Genomic DNA, 19,921 nt, shown 5'->3' on the forward strand with positions numbered 1-19,921 from the left:
AAAAAAAAAAAAAAAGTAATCCAAGAGAGAGATCATGATGTGTGTGTGCACGCGTGCATGAGTGTGTGCAAGGAATGCTTTGTGAAAGAAGTAGAGCTGGGATTGAACCTTGAGAAATATGGTGGTTTGGATGAGTGGGAGGATGACCCACAGTCTAGGTAGGGAAAACTGTGAACAGTGGTGCACTTTGGGATGGGAGCAGCCATTCTGGTTGGGAATCAAGATGTGAGTGGCAGGTTGTAGCCTCACAGAAGCTTTGCAATGTCAGATAAGGTAAGGAAATGTTGGACTCAGTTATCTCAAGGAACTGAAGGTTTATTAAAGTGAAACACTTTGAGCTCTTTGGAATAAAGGTGATATTGATGTGTGACTTTCTTAATACACTAGGAAAGTTTGCTCAATAAACAATAGCTTCTTTTCATAGATGCCACCTTGGGTCCTGAAGAGAAAGAGTACCGTTTGCATGGTAACAAACACACACTGCAAGTCACAATAAAATAAGTCTCCTTTATTCTGTACTCAGTGAACAAGCTATAATCTGAGAGAATGTTGATTTTTACTTTGCAGCCATTGGACTTACTAGAGTCCCTTCCCACTTTGGAGTTAAATATCCCTGCAGCTTCCTTTCTGCCCTCAAAGTCAGGAACTATGGCTACTGTGTGCAAAGGCCTACCATCTAGGAAAGTGATTGGTAAGCAAATCAGAGAAGAGGATGTCCTGTGACAGCATCAGGTGGCCCTGTGGGAATGGTGGGTGAAATATACACAGGGTGCTAATGATGGAAAGACAACCCTAAGCAAAAGCCTAGCAAAGGCAAAATGATCTGGAGCATGATAGCCTTGCTAGGAATAGACAGTTCACAAGGGCACAGAGCAGTGGGAAGGGGAGGCGACGAGGATGATAACACACACAGGTGGCGATCTAATGACCAGAGCCCTGAGAGGGAACCCTACTTCAGGAATGGCCTGTAGTGTTCTGGTGGATGTCCTGTGTGGCTCTGCCCTTCAGGTTCTGCCTGCATGACAGAAGCTTGGCTGTGGCCACTGTCCTTGGGGGTGAAGGAGGATTTTCCCCTAGACACAATATTCTGCCAAGCTGAGGGAGCTCAATGTTATTAATGGTTGTCAAGGAAATTCTTAGTTAAGGACCAATGAGAGGAAGCCATAAAATGAGATATTTGATTGGACCAGATGCTTACTAGACACCTGCCAATTTCCAATCCTACTGGGAGGACTATGGCATTTTTGAAGGAGGGAAAATGCAAACTGAGCCCTGAGGTCAACTCTTCCACATTTCATCTGTCATCTTCTCAACTTACTCTTCCTGTGGGACACTTGGAATAAGGAGGCTGACCTTGATGGCCTGTCTCTCCTCTGTTCCCCAATAGGTCAGCTAGGGGGTGGCGGGGTCTCTGGCAGAGGAATGTGCACAGAACAGTTGAGGGACTTCCCAAGAGGTGTTTTGACATAAATCAGTATCTGAGAGGCACAGGACCTAGGCATTGGACTTTAGCTGTGTTTCCCGAAGATGGACATTTTGCTTGCATTGTCTGGTGCCCCCCAAGCTGGTTATGGGCAGCTCTCAGGCTCTAGGAACCACTCTGTGAGGCTCACTCAGAGTCCACCATGTTGTCCAAGGCATGCTGGGAGCGCCTCTGATTCCTGGACAACACACACAAGTATACGAGATATGTCAGACACAGCAAGGCCACTGCTGCAAAGAAGGCGAGGGTGCCCACGAAGGCAGATGGCTTGATGGGCAGGCGGATGAGGGGGCTTTCGGCTGGGATCTGGTTGGTCAGGCTGAGCATGTAGCCAAGAGACCAGGCTATGCTGCTGTTCCCCACCTGTGGAGTAGAGGAGATGGCTCAGTTCTCAGGACTGGGCTTGAGGCACAGATTATATCCCCAGGACACACCACGGTCACCCTCCTGAGACACCCCCAGGAACTGTGGCCTAAGGAGGTCAACAGACTTGCCTAAGTTCAGAAACTGCAGAGACTGGTCTAGAACTCTGGTCATCATGACCACAAAGGCTTGAGTGCCCAACCTCCCACACTGCAGAGAACTAATCCTCACAGCCTCATCACAGCCGGCGTGAAGAGGGCACAGTTAACAGCAGTGGAAATTTTTTGATCACTGGGTACATTAGAGTCTACAGCTAAAGAAAGAGGTGATGCATGTTTTACCAAACCCAGGACCAGTTTCTAGGAAAAGAAGGTCAGTCTAAGTGGGAAGCAGACTGTGTCAGTTCCATCTGGTTGTTCCATCAATTTTTGCTTGCATGGTTTTAGGTCATTTTTGAGATGTATAAATGTTTCACATTTGTAATCTTCCATCCGCTCTCTCTCCCTGCGGTGTCTTCTCTTGTTGCAGAGCACAGACTCGAAGGTGCACAGGCTCAGTATTTGTGGTGCATGGATTTAGTTGCTCCCTGGCATGTGGAATCTTCCCAGACTAGGGATTGAACCCATGTCCCCTGCAGTGGCAGGTGGATTCTCATCTACTGAGCCACCAAGGAAATCCCCCACATATTTGGGATATAAATCTTTGTTTGGCAAATCTCCTGAAGTCTTTTTATATCCTCACATTTGAATACTGATTTGACTGATATTAAATTCTTTATAAATAAAAGAAAGGAACTTGAAACCTAGAATTATGTATCCCCCCAAATTGGTATTTAATGGAAAATCATAATGTGCTTTTCTGGTAATTAGATTAATTAGAAACAAAGCTTGGAGAGTACATGCCACCAGCAGTCCTTATCTGTCTCCAGACATCCTTATTTTTTATGGCTGACTCAATTTTATCTATGTAAAACAGTCACAAGCCTAATACTGGATGTTGCTTGCTTTAATCTAATTACTGCTGAAGCTCATATTGTACAGACTGACTCCAGACATACTTCAGGCTTTACATCTGCTATTCCTGAAATGAGAAAACCCTCCAAGAACCTGGGGAACAGAGTGCTGGATCAACACAACAGCAAGGCTGAGTCCTGAAAGCAAAGTACAGAGGCGCCTCACCAGTCAGCTGTCATTCCAGAGTCAGACCATTCTGGACACTTGAAAGTGAATACAGTGACCTCAGACTCATTCCAAGATCAAATCCTTACTTAACGGCTGCTAACTTAATCCCTGTGCTCTAAAGAATAGATCTCCCTCTGACATCTGTGTAAAGTGGAGATCAGTTAGTTACTATCCTCTTAACAAAATTGTATTTGAAGCTTCTTGTCAGGATAAAAAGTTTCAGTTCCTTAACATATTTATGGATTCACGCAACAATATTTACCAAGAGCCTTCTATGTTCTCAGCCTTGTGTGAGTGCTAGGAATGTGAGGATGATCAAGCAAGTCCTGTCCCCACAGAGCTCAGAGTCCACAGTTCTTGACTTCCTCAGCTCACATAGAAGGTTTCTTCTATGTGAAAGCTACCCCCACAGAGCTCAGAGTCCACAGTTCTTGGCTTCCTCAGCTCACATAGAAGGTTTCACATAGAAGGAAGACCACTTCCTCTAAATTCTCCATTATCTCTTCTCATAAGCTCACCAGGGATCAAGCCTCATTGGCTCCCATTCAGCAAGTTTAAATCCCCAATTCCCACTTATCTCTTACATTTCTTTCACACACGTACAACCAAACATCTATTTTTGGGAGGAAGAAGAGGAAAACAATTTGTGCTTTGACTTACTTCCTTTTTAAAATGTATTTGGGGCCAGCTCTCCTCGGTGAATTTGTATCCACTTACAAGCAAATGGTAGATATAGTGGGCCGAGAAGCAGTAGGAGCGTGCATACTGCTCATCAAACTGGGGCAGCAGCAGTGGGAGCTGAAGGCAAGTTCAAAACAGGGAGGAGGCAGGTTTTAAAATGCGCATTTCAGAACAGCTTAGGTCACAGTCATATTTTAAAGAATCTTATCAGAGAATTTAATCATTAAAATTACTATAAAATAATACAATGACAAAAAATCTGTTTATTTGTTTCATTTTTTAGATTCCACATATACGTGATAAAGTACAGTATCTGTCTTCCTCCATCTGACTTATTTCACTAAGCATAATACCCTCCAGGTCCACTCATGTTGCTAAAAATGGCACAATTTCATTCTTCTTAATGGCTGAGTGATATTCCATTGTATATATACACCACATCTCCTATATTTAAAAAAAAAAAATCCCTTTACAACATAACCGAGTGGTAAAGAATGCGCCTGCCAATGCAGGAGACATAACAGATGCAGGTTTGATCCCTGGGTTGGGAAGATCCCCTGGAGAAGGAAATGGCAACCCACTCCAGTATTCTTGCCTGGAGAATCCCATGGATAGAGGAGCCTGGACAGTTCATAGGGTCACAAAGAGTTGGACTGAAGCGACTTAGCACGCATACAATATCGTGGAACAGCAATCTTAAGTTTATAGAGTGCTTGTTACATGCCAGACACTGTTACAAACATTGTGCCCATGTATAGAACATTTAATCTAATTACTGCTGTAATCTAATCACAACACAGCTGTGAGCTGGGGTTCCTTATTAATCTTACAGATGTGGTGAAGGAGAACAGCATAAAAGTCAGATTCAGAACATACATACACACATGTACACACACACAGAGGCACAAATGAAATCTGCTCTGCTGTACTGTTTTGTACCAATATGGGTCCTTTTTCTTTAAATACTGACCTGATTCCAATTCTTTGAGCAGAAGTTCCAGGTGCTCAAGTTGAAGGCGTGCAGAGAAAAGCTACCTGAAAGGTTGAAAGCATTGGCTGTATAGTAGAATCCTGCAAAAGCCTGTAAGGAAGTTGTACAGAAGGAAATCATTTCTCAGAATGCGATATAATGAAGGTTTCAGGGCAGGGAATAAGAAAGCGGGAAACACCTCAGCAGAGGAAAGACAGGAAGGTGAGAAATAATCAGTAGGGGGAAAAGGAATCTCTGTTGTTTTGCTCTTACCACAAATGACCCTTTAACTCTTGGCTGATACACCCCATCAAAGGAACAAGCTTCGTGATCATGGCAAGCGCTGAAGTTGAATAGGGAAGCCACCTTTTCCCTACACAGTGATGGGTCCCCGGTTCCTTCAAAAGTGATGGTGTTGTTGGGATTATATCTTTCAGGTCTCAGGTCCTCTGTACACAGGCTGCCAAACACCTGTGCCTCAGTGAAGGTGGTGATGTAATTCTGAGGGTAACAAGGGTTGGTGAGCGTGGTTTCAGTGGTATAATCCTGTAGATAAAGAGTAAGATGTTAGAAATCACTCTTGTGGAGGTCCAAGTACTTTCCTTTTGCAAGTCCTCACTGTTGTTCCCCTCCAGTGCCAAGAGAGAAATGGAAAAAAGGGCATTATACGTGCGGTGGAAGGGGAGTCCCAGGTTGCCTAAATAACTCTACTTGGGGAGGGGGGATTATCACCCTGCACCAGGCACAATACCAGGCTGTGCTCCAGCACTTAGCACAGCTGCATGAAGCAGGGTTTATGAACTCCATTTGGATGAGAAAGCAAGATATGTTTAGGTTAATCGACCATTTTGAAGAGCATGTTATCTATCCATCTAAAAATAACAATTAAAAAGGTACAAATAAACGTATTGTGAAAATTAAGGCTCATTCCCACCCACTTTATCCACCCAGCTTCCCTCCCTGGAAGTAACCACTGTTGCCAGTTATAGTGCATTCTGACAGAGATTCTGTGTATACTACTTCTATGCATGTGCGATTACATTTTCTTTTCCCCTCGTTTTCTTTCTTTAAATTTTAAATCATAAATGGCAGTGCTCTATACACACTGTTCTGTCCCTTGCATTTCTTACTTAAGAATATATCTTTGATATTTTCCTTTCATTGTCCATGTAAGAGTGACCTCTTCTTTTTACACTAGCTTCTTTCATGCTAGCTACCTAGAACTCCACTGTACAAATAAACTGTACTTTATTTAGGGAATCTCATCTAGAGGAAAATTTAGCTGGTTTCCAATCACGTGCCATTACAAAACAATGATGTAATAAATACCCTGTTACATAGAAATCTTCCATCTGTTTGTAATTTATTTGGTGTTAAGATTGTGGTAGGAATTTGATTTTACTTTCTCCAGATGATTATCTAGTCTTCTATCTATGGTGAAAAATGTTCCCTTTATTTAATGCTAAATTCCAAAATGTGTTTGGTTCAATTTATGGGCTCTCTTTTCCAAGGAATTGGATTTGAACTCTGTGTAATTTCAAAGCTACTAAAATGTATTTTAATCCTCTACAGTATAATCTTGGCTCAGAAAACACTTAGCTCAGCTCTCTTATTTTACTGCTGAGGAACCTGAGGTACACATCAAAATAATGTAATCATTTAATGAAAGGCAGTCGTAGGATTCTATGCAGAATCCTACAAAAGTCCAACACTCATCTGATATGAGTGTCCTACAGAAAGATCTTAATATGACGGTGGAGGCAGCAAATGGGCCCCTTCTGCTTCAGTGGTGTGAAAAAGTCTATGGTGTTCAAAAGTTGTTATGTCTAATTTGTAACATATCACGTCATGGTCACCCTATGGCTGAAATAATCATTGAAAGAAAAAAAAAATAAATCCAACAACTAATCATTTAGTTTCCCCCTCCAAATCTGACTTATACTTTTTTAATAATTAAAATAAGTCATTTCTGGCCTGGCTTGGAGAAGAAGCAAAATAATGTAAATTATTTTTGGCTAGAAGAAGCTTGCTGCTGCTGCTGCTGCTAAGTCGTTTCAGTCGTGTCTGACTCTGTGCGACCCCATAGACAGTGGCCCACCAGGCTCCCCCGTCCCTGGGATTCTCCAGGCAAGAACACTGGAGTGGGTTGCCATTTCCTTCTCCAATGCATGAAAGTGAAAAGTGAAAGTGAAGTCGCTCAGTCGTGTCCGACTCTTCACGACCCCATGGTCTGCAGCCTACCAGGCTCCTCCGTCCATGGGATTTTCCAGGCAAGAGTACTGGAGTGGGGTGCCATTGCCTTCTCCAAAAAGAAGCTTAGTAAAGATTAATTCATTTCTCTTTTTGGATCATGAATTATTTGTTAGAGCATTCCTGAAATGTAACTTGCCAATGTGCCAAGTTACTTAGTCCCTCAACATTTAATAAATCTTCCCTGAATTTAGTCTTTGCAGGGCATTATCATGAAAGGGTCATGTACTTCCTTTGTAACTACACGACCAACATAGTTTTTCTTTTTAAAAAATGTGTTTGGAATACTGCCTGTGCTTGTGCTCAGTTGCTCAGTCATGTTCGACCCTTTGCAACCCCCATGGACTGTAGCTGGCCTGGCTCCTCCATCCATGGGATTTTCCAGGCAAGAATACTGGAGTGGGTTGTCATTTCCTCCTCTAGAGGATCTTCCCAACCCAGAGATCAAACCTGTGTCTCTTACGTCTCTTGCATTGGCAGGCGGGTTCTTTACCACTAGCACCACTTGGCAAGCCCATATATATACCATATGAAGCCAAATTTGTAAATACACATATTCTTGCATTAAAAAAGAACTGGAATAAAATGCAATAATATGTTGATGATGGTAATTCCAAGTTTTGTTGTTTATTATTTATATTCTGTATGTCTGTATTTTCTCTCCGCCCCGCCCCCCACCCCCCCACTGAATATGGGTTACTTTAAAACCAGAAGAAAAAAATCTTACTTAACAAGGAAGAGAAAGTGAATGCATGTCCCTAATGTCTAACATGCTATCAGAGTGAGACTTGAGCCTTGGGGTCACTGGAGACCCCTTAATTAAGAAAATAATTTGCAAAGTATATATTGGTAGCTCAGATGGTAAAGAATTTGCCTGCAATGCGTGAGACCTGAGTTCGATCCCTGGATCAGAAAGACCCCCTGGAGTAGGAAATGGCAACCCATTCCAATATTCTTGCCTGGAGGATTCCATGGACAGAGGAGTCTGGCAGGCTACAGTCCATGGGGTTGCAAAGAGTTGGCCACAACTGATTGACACTTTGACTTTTCATGTATCTAGGTGTCACTCTCACCACACTCTGTAGCCCTTTATATTTCAGTCCAGGAACTGAGACCTGGACTGGAAGCAATTACTCAGGCAGTGTTCATGATGCAATAGGCCTTGGGAACCTTTAAGCTGGGGTTTGGCAACACGTCTTTGGAACATGAAAAATTGGCTAGGCAGGTCGGGACATGCATTTGTGGGTGATCCTCATCACACCTGGATCCTGCCCCACACATGAGTCAGAAGGCTTAGAGGGCAAAGCCACTCTCTCAGGCATCCACATGTTACCAGGCAAGTTGACGATGCCCCCTGTCCCTGTGAGTTGACTATATACAGTGAGAAGCAGGGGTGTCCCACCTCTGCCCCCAGACCTGGGCTCACACCTTGAGACCTGCATTCTCAAGTTCAAATGAGACCTCACCCAGGTGGAGTATTCACTTCTCTACTGTAGACTGTTAGATACATAGACAGTCATTCTTTAATAAATCTCGTAGGAGTGTGTGCACAAATATACATACACACACCCTCATGGCCAGCCAAATTTAAGAGATTAGCTTCTCAAACCTAGATTCACCCTGGGAAAAGGGTGATTTCCCCTGCCTCCCTTCTCCCATCTGAAGTCCAGAGGAGCCCTGCCCTCCCTGACCCACCCTGCACCCCTTCTAGGGCCAGAGCTAGAGGAAGGGGCCTTAAGTATTGCTAGAAATAAAAGGAGAGAGAAAAGAGGAGCCCAGTTAGAGAGGGTTGACTAAGCTCCCTGCGGGGTTTGGTTTGGCCAGGTGGGGGTGTGTATTTAGGAGTCTGGCCTGGGCACCAAGTCTCCCGAGCCATGGAGAAGTAGCTCAGGGCTGCCTGCAGGGCCCCTGCTCTGTCTTCCCCAGTAGTGCCCAGCCCCTCCCCAAAATACATGTGGCATACATGTGTGCTGGGGCTCCAGCCTTTCCTGTGAGGCTGAAAGAGAAGTTTTGGGAAGAGGGCCAGACCTGGAGGGTGAATTCTCACAATCCACCCTGCATGAATACTCAGTAAATGCAGGGATCTGAATATGTGAGTTCTACTGATGACTCTTTGTAAACCAATCCAATTTTTCTACAGCTAGTGGCTGGGAAATACTGCTTCCTTCCTCATGACCAGAGTAAGCTGCAGTGGTGGGGGTTAACCTACTGATGCTGTGTCCACTACATTCAGAGGCTGACTCAGCCCCTGTGCCCTGCCCCGGGTCCCCTCAGAAGTCAGGATCTGTGGCCTCCAGTTGGCCTCATGCCCTTCCAGGAGATCAAGATTCCTTCCCTTCATTCTCCTTTCATCTTCATCTTCCCTTTTCAGCCATGGTCGAGATGGATGTCCCCTGAGCACTGGAGTTTGGGGCCCAGGGTCACATCCATGGTGCTAGTGCTCTCGCTGCCACAAACAGTACTCATGTCAACTTTATATTAGTGACAGCCTAACTGATGTCTGAAGTAGCCATCATATTCAGTTACTGTATAAATTACTGATCAATGTGATGGAGTTTGGTTGCTTTAAGATCCCACCATATAAAGCACATTAAAATCTGCCTAATACAGGCTCATCTAAAAGAAGCCTGAGCCTGGGGAGGTCCTCTACCCTCTCTGTTGTCAGCAAGCATTTCTCCTGTGACCAGGTTTATTATTTTGTCTGCACTCAGGGGAGTCTGCAATCTCCAGCTTCTTTAGCTACTTGTTTAAAGCAGTTTGTGTCCGTAAAGGGATCCCAAGTCCTGAATCATTTATAAAACCTCTGGGGCTCTGGAATTGCCCCGGACTTCTGACTCAAATACACTGGAAATGGTCAACGTATCAGAGAGAGAGAGAGAAAGAGAGAGAGAAAGAGAATGCTTGGACCCCTACAAGTTAACAGGGAAATGCTGCTGTTTCCATCCACCTTCTAATTGGAATGGAAAGGACAGACCCCAGAAGGCAAGGCAACTTCCCCTCAGCCAAGACCCCCGAGGGAACACCTGTCGCCCCGTGGCTCAGATACCTGAAGGAGCGTTGCCAGAAACCTCTTCTCAGCCTCGTTCCGGCCATAGCACTGGAAGCTGTGTGTGTAGAGCGTGTATTCATAGCCATACAGGGTCACCTTCATGATGTCACTGGTGTTCAGCCCCACCTTCTCTTCTGCTGCGAAGGATATTTGGGTGGAGGCACCACCCAAATCCAGGGCCCCTGTGGTCTCCTTTCCACTCGGATGCACCCACATATGCCACAGGCTCTTCTACACAGTTGGAAAAAGAAGCAAGAAAAAAGACCAAAGGTGCCACCTCTGACTGGCCAGGGTTCATCACCCGGGATCCGTCTCCTGCTGCTAAGAAGTATGACACGGGGTGCATTCAGGGCCAAGCCTCTCCTTTGTTTCATGGGTGGTGAACTCAAATGCTTTCAGGGACTGGACAGGCAACATAAATGAGTGAGTAGATTAGGTGTACACAACCGGGAATGGTGAGGACTGTGGCCATCTGGGGAATGCATGAGATACAGACTCTGTTCCAGTTGGTTGTTGGCATGCAGGAATGTGAGTCTGCTGTGACCAGCTCTTCCAACTTTTGGGGAGTGAGGGAGTCCAGAAGAGGCTAGAATCATGGATATCTACGGGAATTTCCAAAATATTAACTAAATTAATTAACTTTAACTAAAAATATATTCAAGGGAGAAGAAAACAGGTCTTGGGCTGGACATGGTAGGTACCCTCAGTTTATACCCTCTGTGACACAGTGATTATCTTTCCGAGTCAGCTTTCCTCTGCACCAAAGGAGCAGGGAGTGTGGAGACTGGAGTGTGAGACCTGAGGACACAGAGTGAGTAGGAAGAAGGCCGCGTGAGGGCTTTGTAAATTCCTCACGGCTACAGGGCTTCTTGGAAGTGTCATTCTCTAGTTGTATTTCAAAAGACTCATGGCCTACTGCAAGATTTAGATCCTCCCTCCCTCCTCAAATTTCTTGTTGGTTGGTAAAATGATATTCCCCCTCCCCCATGCATTTGTCTTACTTAGTATCCAAGGCTTTGTCCCAGCTATACATGTCTTTTCTTGGCTATTGTATCACTGCTGTTTCCCTAAAGAAATGACGCAGGACAGATGGCCCTGTCAGCATGCACCTCTGCTTAAGCTACCAACCCCAGGGGACAGAATAAACAGCAAGATTAAAAACCATGCATTTGTTTTCACACACCTCCAGGAAATTTCCCATTAAATAGTTGGCTGTAATCCATCCATATATCCCTTCCTCTTGCCCAGAAATGATTTGAGCATCCCTAAAATCAAAGGGCTGAGACTTGAAGTAGTTTTCAATGCTCTCAAGGACTTCATTAGCTGCTGTTTCGTTTTGCAACCTATGCAAGGCACAGAACACAAAAGGCTGAGTGCCCAGACAACAATCTTAAAATAACCTCCCCACTCCCTCAGGCAGGGACCATTTTCCAGATGTAGGTAAGATACAGGAACCCCCTCTGCAAATTGAAGCTTCCCAGGCGACCATGAAGGCAGGCTGCACTTGTTACCTGTCAAACTGCCAAGCAGGGAAATAGCTACCAGTAAAAATATCACTTGTTCTCTCCTCCCTTACCTGTTTCTATTCTGCTGTCTAGCAACCAGCTAAAGAGCCTCCTACTCAATCACTGTTGCTCTGCCTCAGATCAGCAGAAGAAAGGAGATTAGTGAAGGCATAGGAGTAGCGTAAGTATTCACTTGGGGCACTATACAAAGAAACCCTCATCAGGCCAGAAGGATGGGGAGCTTAGGAGGGAGGTGGAAAGGAAGAGGGGTTTTTCGCTGTCCCCGCTTTGCTCTTTGGGAGGGCTTTGGCATGAGGGGATATGATGGCCATCATGGCTGCCACTGAATTGAAATCCTTTAGTGTGCTGACCCATGGAGGAGTGGTGACGTAGCATTCATATCACCTGTGACATCGTGTATTTGTATCATTTATCTGTGCCATTTTATGGAAGAAGGCTCGCTTGGGACACTCTTTTCCCTTTCATCAGGGTTAAAGAAATTCGGGGGGCACTGGCTCACTCTCGGCTAAAGAAGAAGAAAGAGCAGTGCTACAAGCTGAAGTCCATTCCAGTTCAGTAGCAATTTATCACTGCTTGGAAAATAATGAAGAATTTTCTTAGTTTTATTAGTTCCCATCCCAGAGACTCAAATGATTGTTTTTTCTATATTTGACTTTTCTTGCAATTAAAATATCAGCTAGTTCCTCAGAAGAAATGGATCACCATCAGGAAGTTGTGAAAGAGTTCACAAAGAAGTGTCAATATCTATTCAAATGTAACATTCACCTTCTCGGTAAGGGGAAGACTTTCTATTTCATGTTTTTTTTTTTCATGGCTATAAATCACAGAGCCTTTGAATGATTTCTCACTGAGAGGACTGGGAGAAGAAAGCAACCAAGACAAAGTTGACAAAGTTGAGTTCTTTGCTTCCATTAGAAAGAAAAGACAGAAGGAAGGGATTTCTATATCATTTCTATTTCAGGGAAACACAGCAATCTTGAAAACACACTGCAGAATCCAAGAGTAAGGAAAGAAACCTGACTTCCTTCCACATTCTACTTGATCAACCAGGACATAGGAATAGAAAAAAACGAGAGAAAAACTACAAGGAAAAGGCTCAATCCAACTGAAAGTGCTTCATGATCTTTTTGATTTATCATCTGAAAGCGACTCTGTTTGTTCCCTTGAAGTTTCTGCATGTGGTGAAGAAAATACATGTAATTTTACATTCCTAGGATCATAGACAAAGTGACTTTGCAACCAAATGAGTGTCATCATTTGGGGAGAAAGCCTTATTTTCAAAGTTTAGGGCAGCATCTGCCCTTTAATTTCGGTAGTTTTAAGTTTGATGGGTTTTTAAAAAACTGTTTTTCTTTTATTTCAAGGTCAAGGAAATATTATCATGGAGAAAAAAAATGAGAAAGGACATTCAAAAACAATACAATGGGGCTAAAAGTCATGGCTGAAAATTTAGAAGGAACTGCTTAATTGAATGAAATGTTTATTTTTTATAGTAACTCCAAAGGCCTTGGGGCGAGGAGCAGAATTCCCATTATTTGAAAGCAGATATTTTGGTGACATTTTGTATGTGGATAGAAGCTAAATAGCTTAGTAGTATAGTGGCTTACATTTAGTGGAACTGGTTGTGCACAGGTATTAAAATTGTTATTTAGTCGCTCAGTTGTGTTCTACTCTTTTATGACCCAATGGACTGTAGCCTGCCATGCTCCTCTGTCTGTGGAATTTCCCAGGCAAGAACACTGGAGGGGGTTGCTATGCCCTTCTCCAGGGGACCTCCCCAGATCAGGGATCAAACCTGAGTCTCCCCACTGGCAGGCCGATTCTTTACCACTGAGCCACCAGGGAAATCCCTGATGGTCAAAAACAGTTTCTACTTTTCAAGAAAACTAGAGGTACATCCCATGACTAGATTTCATGTTACTTTCCTTTTTTTTCAGAGTTCTCAATAAAATCACCATGGGGAAGGGAATCAAATATAGAATTGTTTCTTTCTGAGTATTAAGACTAAAAGTTTCCCAACTTTTAAAGCCTAAATTTATGGCAGAATATGGGATTCTTTCCCAGAAATACAGTTATATTCTTGGAAAGGTTCAACACATTCCTGGCTGTCTTGGTCCAATGGGCTCCTCTGTGCCATTCGAGCTCTCACCTCAGTAATCGCATCCCAGCTGTGGCCCCCAGGTAAACGCAGGTGGATCCATGGAGACCGACTGGAATGTGCCCCTTGACTTTTTGCATGCAATCCTCAAAGGCTTTGGGGGCATCTTGGGGGTTTTCCGCATAGTTGGAGATCCCAGAGCCTGAAGAGCAAGCATTCATCACTTCTTAGCATTCCCAGGAACCAACAAGAGCCATACAACTTTTAAATAAAGCAAATCAGCTCTGGAAATTAATGGGTTTTTGTAGGGGATTGAAAACAGTGTATCTGCTAAGTTCCACGTGGCCACATAGATGAGTCAATTCCCAAAATGTAGAAGGAAAGAATTACAAAGGTGAAAAAAAATGAGCTGAGACCTGCTTTGAAAAAAGGTTCTCATTACGGAAATTTCAAATATAAATAAAAGTAGAGAGAAGAGTACAACAAACCCATGCACCCATCTTCCAGTTTTAACAGTGATCAATCTTGCCCCATCTGCACTCTCCCAGTCTCTCCTCATGAAGCAAACTGCAGACATGGTATCATTTCATTTTATAAATATTTCAGTATATATCATTAAAAGATAAGACGTCTTTTAAAGAAACATAACCATAGTCTCATTAGTCTATCTAAAAGTTTAAAAAATAATCACTTAATATAATTAAATATCTAATTAAGATTCACATTTCCTCCATATTCACATTTTTTCTCTCCCTCTACCTCTCTCTAATTTGTTTGAATTAGGGCCCCAATAAATTCCATCCATTATAATTGGTTGCCATGTCATTTAAGTCTCCTTTAATATATAGATTCTGCCCTCTCTTTCTAATTTTTCTTTGTAATTAAACACTTTTTCCCTTGCAATTTCATTTGTCCTATAGTTTCCTAAAGTCTAGAATTTGCTGACCGCATGTCCATGGTTCATTTAATATGTTATTTGGTTTCAGTGTTTTCTATAAATTGGTAACTGAACACAGAGGCTTAATCAGATTCAGGTCTGAATTTTTTCAGAAAGAGTAATTTGTAGGGATGTGCATTTCCAATAAGAGGCACAAGCATCTGGTTGTTTCTCTCTGTGCTGTTAATAGGCATAAATGATCATTGCTTAGATCCATTAGCCTATTAGGGTTTGTGAAATGGTGATATTTTATTTCCATCATTCTTGTTTCACTTTTTATCTAAAATGCTTTTAAAAGAAGAAAACTTCCCCATCATTAACTGCTTGGTTACCCTATAATACAGTTTGTACAGGGAAGGCTGGATAGATATGTGCTTGATTCTTTCCCTTTATTTACCAGCATAAAAAATATTGATTGTAGACTTCCCTGGCAGTCCAGTGGTTGACTCCACACTTCAATGTAGGTGGCAGAGGTTCAATCCCTGGTTGGGGAGCTAATATCCCACATGCCACGTGACCAAATAAATTTTAAAAATTTATATATATGCCATATATATATATATAGTATATTGCACCTCCAGTATCTTCTTAACTTAACCAATGAGGGATTTTACTTGTTTGTTTAATATCTTTAAGGGCTTATGAATGTACAGATATGTTTGATACATAATATTGCAGTTATTATTCTTATTGATGGCCCATTTTTATCCAGTGGTGCTTTCTTCAGTTTGGCAGCTGCGTCCTTTTGACATGATCCCAGAAACCTTTAAGAACTTCTTTGCTTTCTGATATGATGAGATGTATCAATGACCTATATACTTCCTGCCCCAGATCTGGAATCTGCCATTTCTCCAAGAAATCCTGATTTCTTTTATTGAGTAATGGTATCTAGTATCCAAAATTTAGAAGTTAGGGTGCTCATTTCAAGCCTTTTCAGAAGACAGACCTAGAGAAAACTTTATTTCAAGAGAAAAGATGTCATGAATTCTTAGTGGTATTTCTAATTCAAAACTTCAATTTTTCTCTTGAATTCACTAATCTTGTATCTTTATCTTCCTTTTCCTATGCTAAAAATCCTGTTCCCCAGACCTTCCAACTTAATAACTCATTTGCTTTATGAGTCTCAGTATGAGACTCATAATGCAAATGAATATGAGTATATTCAATGGCAGTACCAGCACTACCACCAGTTGTAGGATTATTGAAAACAATTTAAATTTTTTTGAAGTTCTTTTTGTCCTTAGGGTATATCCTGTTAGGCATATACAAGTGTCCATAAACCAAGTCTTCTTGAAATACATACATACTAATTTGTCTCCAGATGGTCTATGGCTGCTTTCATGCTAAAGTAGGAGAGTTAAATGGTTGGAACAGAGATCATGTGGCCAACAAATGAAAAATATTTATCCTCTAGCTCTTTACAGAAAAAGTTTGCTGACTTTTTCTGAACGTATGCTGAAAAGTCCCCTGACTTAGATGCTTTATTGGCACCTCCAACTTAATATATTCAAAACCAGATTCCTTAATCCATGCCACAGCCCCAAGCCCCAGTGTTGCCCCCTCTCAGGAGACAGTACTGTCATGCACACAGTCACTCAGGTCAGAACTGACGGTCAGGTACCATCAGCCAGGATGCCGTACATTAAAACGATCGTAAAATGTTGGCTCTACTTCCAAAATATGGCTCCAATCTCAGCACTTCTCACTCCTTCCCCAGAACCATTGTCAATCAGCGTTTCTCAGCCTCCGCGCTACTGACTTTTTGGGCTGGATCTTTCTTTGTTGTGGGGACTGTTCTGCAAGTCATGCAATGGTTAGCAGCATCCTTGTTCTGTACCACTAGACGCCAGCAGCACCACAAACCCCAGCTGTGAAAACTAAAAATGTCCCCACAGGGACTTCCCTGGTGGTCCAGTGGCTAAGACTCCATGCTCCCAACGCAGGGGGCCTGGGTCGATCCCTAGTCAGGGAACTAAGATTCCCATATGCACAACTAAGACCTGGTGCAGCCAAATAAATTCATTAAATAAATAAAAATAATTAAAAAATAATGTCCCCAGATATCAACAAATGTTCCCTGGGGGGCAAAATTGCCCCACGTTGAGAAGCACATGTCTAGGCTAGACCACCCAAACATCACCTCCCACTTGCACTGCTCTAGTAACCCTGGTTTCCCTGCCTCTAATCTTAGTCTCTTGACTACATGTTCTACATTGACAGAGTGATCTGTTAAAGTGATGTCATCTCATGTTAGCTCCCTGGTCAGAATCTCCTAATGGGTTCCCAATATACTTTGAACAAAACTCATTTGAGTAGAAGTCAAAGCCCTTACTGCATCTCAAGGTCCTCCCTGAGCTGGCCTCTGCGACAGCTCCGGCCTCATTTCCCACTTGAATCTCTTCCTCGTTCTGCTCCAGTCACATTGGCCCCTTTGCTTTTCCTAGAAAATGCTGAGCCACTGCCACCCGTGGTCTTTTCTCTTGCCATGCCCTCTGCTAGCACGTTCTTCCCTCAAACATATGCATGGCTCACCCCTCATCTCACTTTGGTCTCTGCTTAGCTGTCACCTTCTTTGCTGTCCCATGAAATCGCATGATTACTCTCTATCCACCTAGCTGGCTTACTTTCTCTTCACAGCATTTCTGATTGACATCGATACCCATTTATTTGCTGTCTCTCCTTCATTAGACTGTAAGTTCTGTAACAGTAGAGACTTTGTACATTTTGGTTATTTTAGAATTCCCAGTGTCAAGAACAGTTATTGGCAAATAGCAAGTACCCAAATAAATACTTATTAAGTATATGAATCAATCAATCAGTGAGATTTTCAGATCAGCCCACCACACTAGAGGAAGGGGATTGTGTAGTTCAGTCTGGACCAAACGAAATATATTTCTGCAAGAGCTGATCTCTGGACAGGAACTGGTTAGGAGCCTTGCTAGAATGTTGAAATGTGGGGTATTTGAGCATGTCCCTCAGGGACCTATTTTCATAAGGTTCCCTTAAGCTTCCCAGAGGGAAAAGGAGATTGGGTTCACAGGCTCATGGAATACTGGGACACTCCAACGAAAGAGCTAAAACTGCTATTCCAATCTGAGAAGAGAGGGTTGGACAGCTGGCATAAGACTTACTTGAGGTGGGACAGGAGCAAAAGATATGTTCTGAGCAAAAGATTGTTTTCAACACTATAGTGACCTGGTCCTTAGAGCAACTTTTTAAGGTATTTCAATGGAGATGGTTAAGTCTAGTCTCAGTGGAGTTGAAAATTTTTTAACTGCTGGTGTAAAGGGAAAACATGACTGTCACCTCTGAGAGAAGGGCGCAGGAAGCCTGAGCAGTGCATCCTACACAAGAGATGAGGGACAGGCAAGGGACCAGTGACCCTCAGAGAATGGCTTTAACATAAGCAGCCAGAGCAACAGACCCCAGCATGGCGCCCAGGAGCTAAGGCAGCACCCACTGAGCTCACAGGAAACAGCAGCGCCGGAGGGCGGACACCCACCAAGAATGCCCTGAGAAAGGTATTTCTAAGGCCCTGGGCGTTCAGGAAACACTGCTAGGCAAGCAAACATTCACCACTCCCTCACACTGGCTGAGGCAGGGGAGTCCTGGGGAAATCTGCAACTGAGAAACTAGAAACCCAAATTATGCTTGGCGAAGCCACTTATCTTCCAGTGGATGACACTTGCCAAACTTCAGCTCTGTTATTTGAGCTGTAGTTTGTGGTCTTCTGGTCATTCCAAGTATATATGGATCCCTGAGGCTACTGTGATCAAAGAGAGAAGATCCATTTATGGATGTGGTGTGGGCTCCATGACCCTGCCCCTCCCCTAAATCACATCCAGGGTGGGCCAAGGGCCCCTGCCCCTGAGAGACTGCCTGGGTCCCTCCCCACGAAAGTGCCACCTCTTCCTGCAGTTTGAGGCCATCACAACTGACTTGGCTGAACTGCCCTCCCAGGGCTAGAGGCAGATCTTACAACGATGTTAGAACAGCCTTTTAGCAAGAATATCCACTGGGAATTCTAAAGTGTGGTGCCACATAATTAATAGCTAACAATTATTGAGTGCCTACTGTATGCCAGGTCTTTGCTACCTGCTTTATGTGTGCTGGTGCTTAGTTGCTGAGTTGTGTCTGACTCTTTGTGACCTCATGGACTGTAGCCCGCCAGGCTCTCGGGAAGATCCCCTGAAGGAAGAAATGGCAACCCACTCCAGTATTCTTGCCTGAAAAACCCCATGGACCTGCTTTATACATGTTATGTCATTTAATCCAAATCATTCCTGTGGGGTGGGTATTACTGTTACTATGCTTTTTATTTTAGAGGTGAGGGAGTCAAGATGCAGAGAGCTCAGATGAGTTTCCAGAGCTTTCACAGTAGGGATGAGGGTGACGTCTTAATCACTGTCCTACATTATCATATGTGCTTGGAGTGGCTGGTCTGTCTTTCCTAAAAAAGCATCCTGTTGCATGCTTCAGAGTGAAGAAATAGCTCAGAAGTTAGGAGAACAGAGATGGGATCTCTGGCTGAAGTTTCAGAAAGGCTGCTGCTGCTGGTGAGCTGCAGGTAATGATGCAAGCAGTGCTCAGACGACATGAAGTCCCCTATTGTGAGGAGCCCAGAGAAGTGCCACACAGATGCCCCTTCAAATAAAGGCTTAGTGTCCAGATGTTAGTTCCTTCAGGGTTTTCTTTAGCTGCAGAAAACTGCCTTGGTCAATACTTTCTTCCCAAGCTGGCAACATCCAATAACTGACAGTGACAGGAGGAATCACATTCAGTCATTTCCGACCATTTATACCCAGTGCAGGACACCTCTAATCGGCTGGAGCTCTGCAACGCCTGAGTTGCAATCTGACTTCTCTTTCTGTGCAATCCTCCTCTTTCTGCCTCCTTTCCACGGATGTGGATCACTCATCACTCCCTTGCACCCCAGCCTCTGTCTGCGAATCTGCTTCTTAAGACCCTAAGTGACACCTATGTCCTGGGGTCAGCAAGCTCCTGGCTGCCCTCCATGGAAGGGCAGATGATCAGAATGCACCCTGGTTATCCAGAGACAACTCCTGGTCTCTCTACGGGAAAGGCTAATTCTGCTTCCCAACATTTTCTATACCACGATCTGCAAGAAAGTATTCTATTTGAGCAGCTTATTGAGGGAAATGAAGTAAGTTGCTTGGGGTGACTTGCCGGGGACCAGCCCCGGCTGATCCAGGGTATTCGAAGGAGAGACGGCGTAGGCGAAGATCAGGAGACAATTGCTTAATTAAATGTTAATTAAGGATATAAAGAGTAATAGAATGAGGATAGCTCAGTAAAATTCAGTGAAGAAAAGAGGCTGAAATAAGGATAGCTCAGTGAGGAAATTCAGTGGAGAAAGAGGCTG

The 19,921-nt window shown here is 43.5% G+C and overlaps 1 protein-coding gene across 1 annotated transcript in view; it reads right to left on the reverse strand.

Annotated features, from left to right (window-relative positions):
* Window positions 1-494: 494 nt before the first annotated feature.
* ENTPD3 (ectonucleoside triphosphate diphosphohydrolase 3) overlaps window positions 495-19,921 on the reverse strand; it is a 35,419-nt gene continuing 15,992 nt past the window's right edge. Inside the window, exons 5-11 of the mRNA XM_010835473.1 lie at window positions 13,653-13,803; window positions 11,161-11,320; window positions 9,975-10,208; window positions 4,952-5,224; window positions 4,679-4,789; window positions 3,688-3,825; window positions 495-1,846 (exon numbers count right to left, since the gene is read on the reverse strand). Coding sequence (XP_010833775.1) covers window positions 1,610-1,846; window positions 3,688-3,825; window positions 4,679-4,789; window positions 4,952-5,224; window positions 9,975-10,208; window positions 11,161-11,320; window positions 13,653-13,803 — 1,304 coding nt within the window. The 3' untranslated portion in view covers window positions 495-1,609. The remainder of the gene's footprint in view (window positions 1,847-3,687; window positions 3,826-4,678; window positions 4,790-4,951; window positions 5,225-9,974; window positions 10,209-11,160; window positions 11,321-13,652; window positions 13,804-19,921) is intronic.

The sequence above is a fragment of the Bison bison genome, unplaced genomic scaffold (genome assembly GCF_000754665.1).
Source record: "Bison bison bison isolate TAMUID 2011002044 unplaced genomic scaffold, Bison_UMD1.0 scf7180017864043, whole genome shotgun sequence".
NCBI lineage: Eukaryota > Metazoa > Chordata > Mammalia > Artiodactyla > Bovidae > Bison > Bison bison.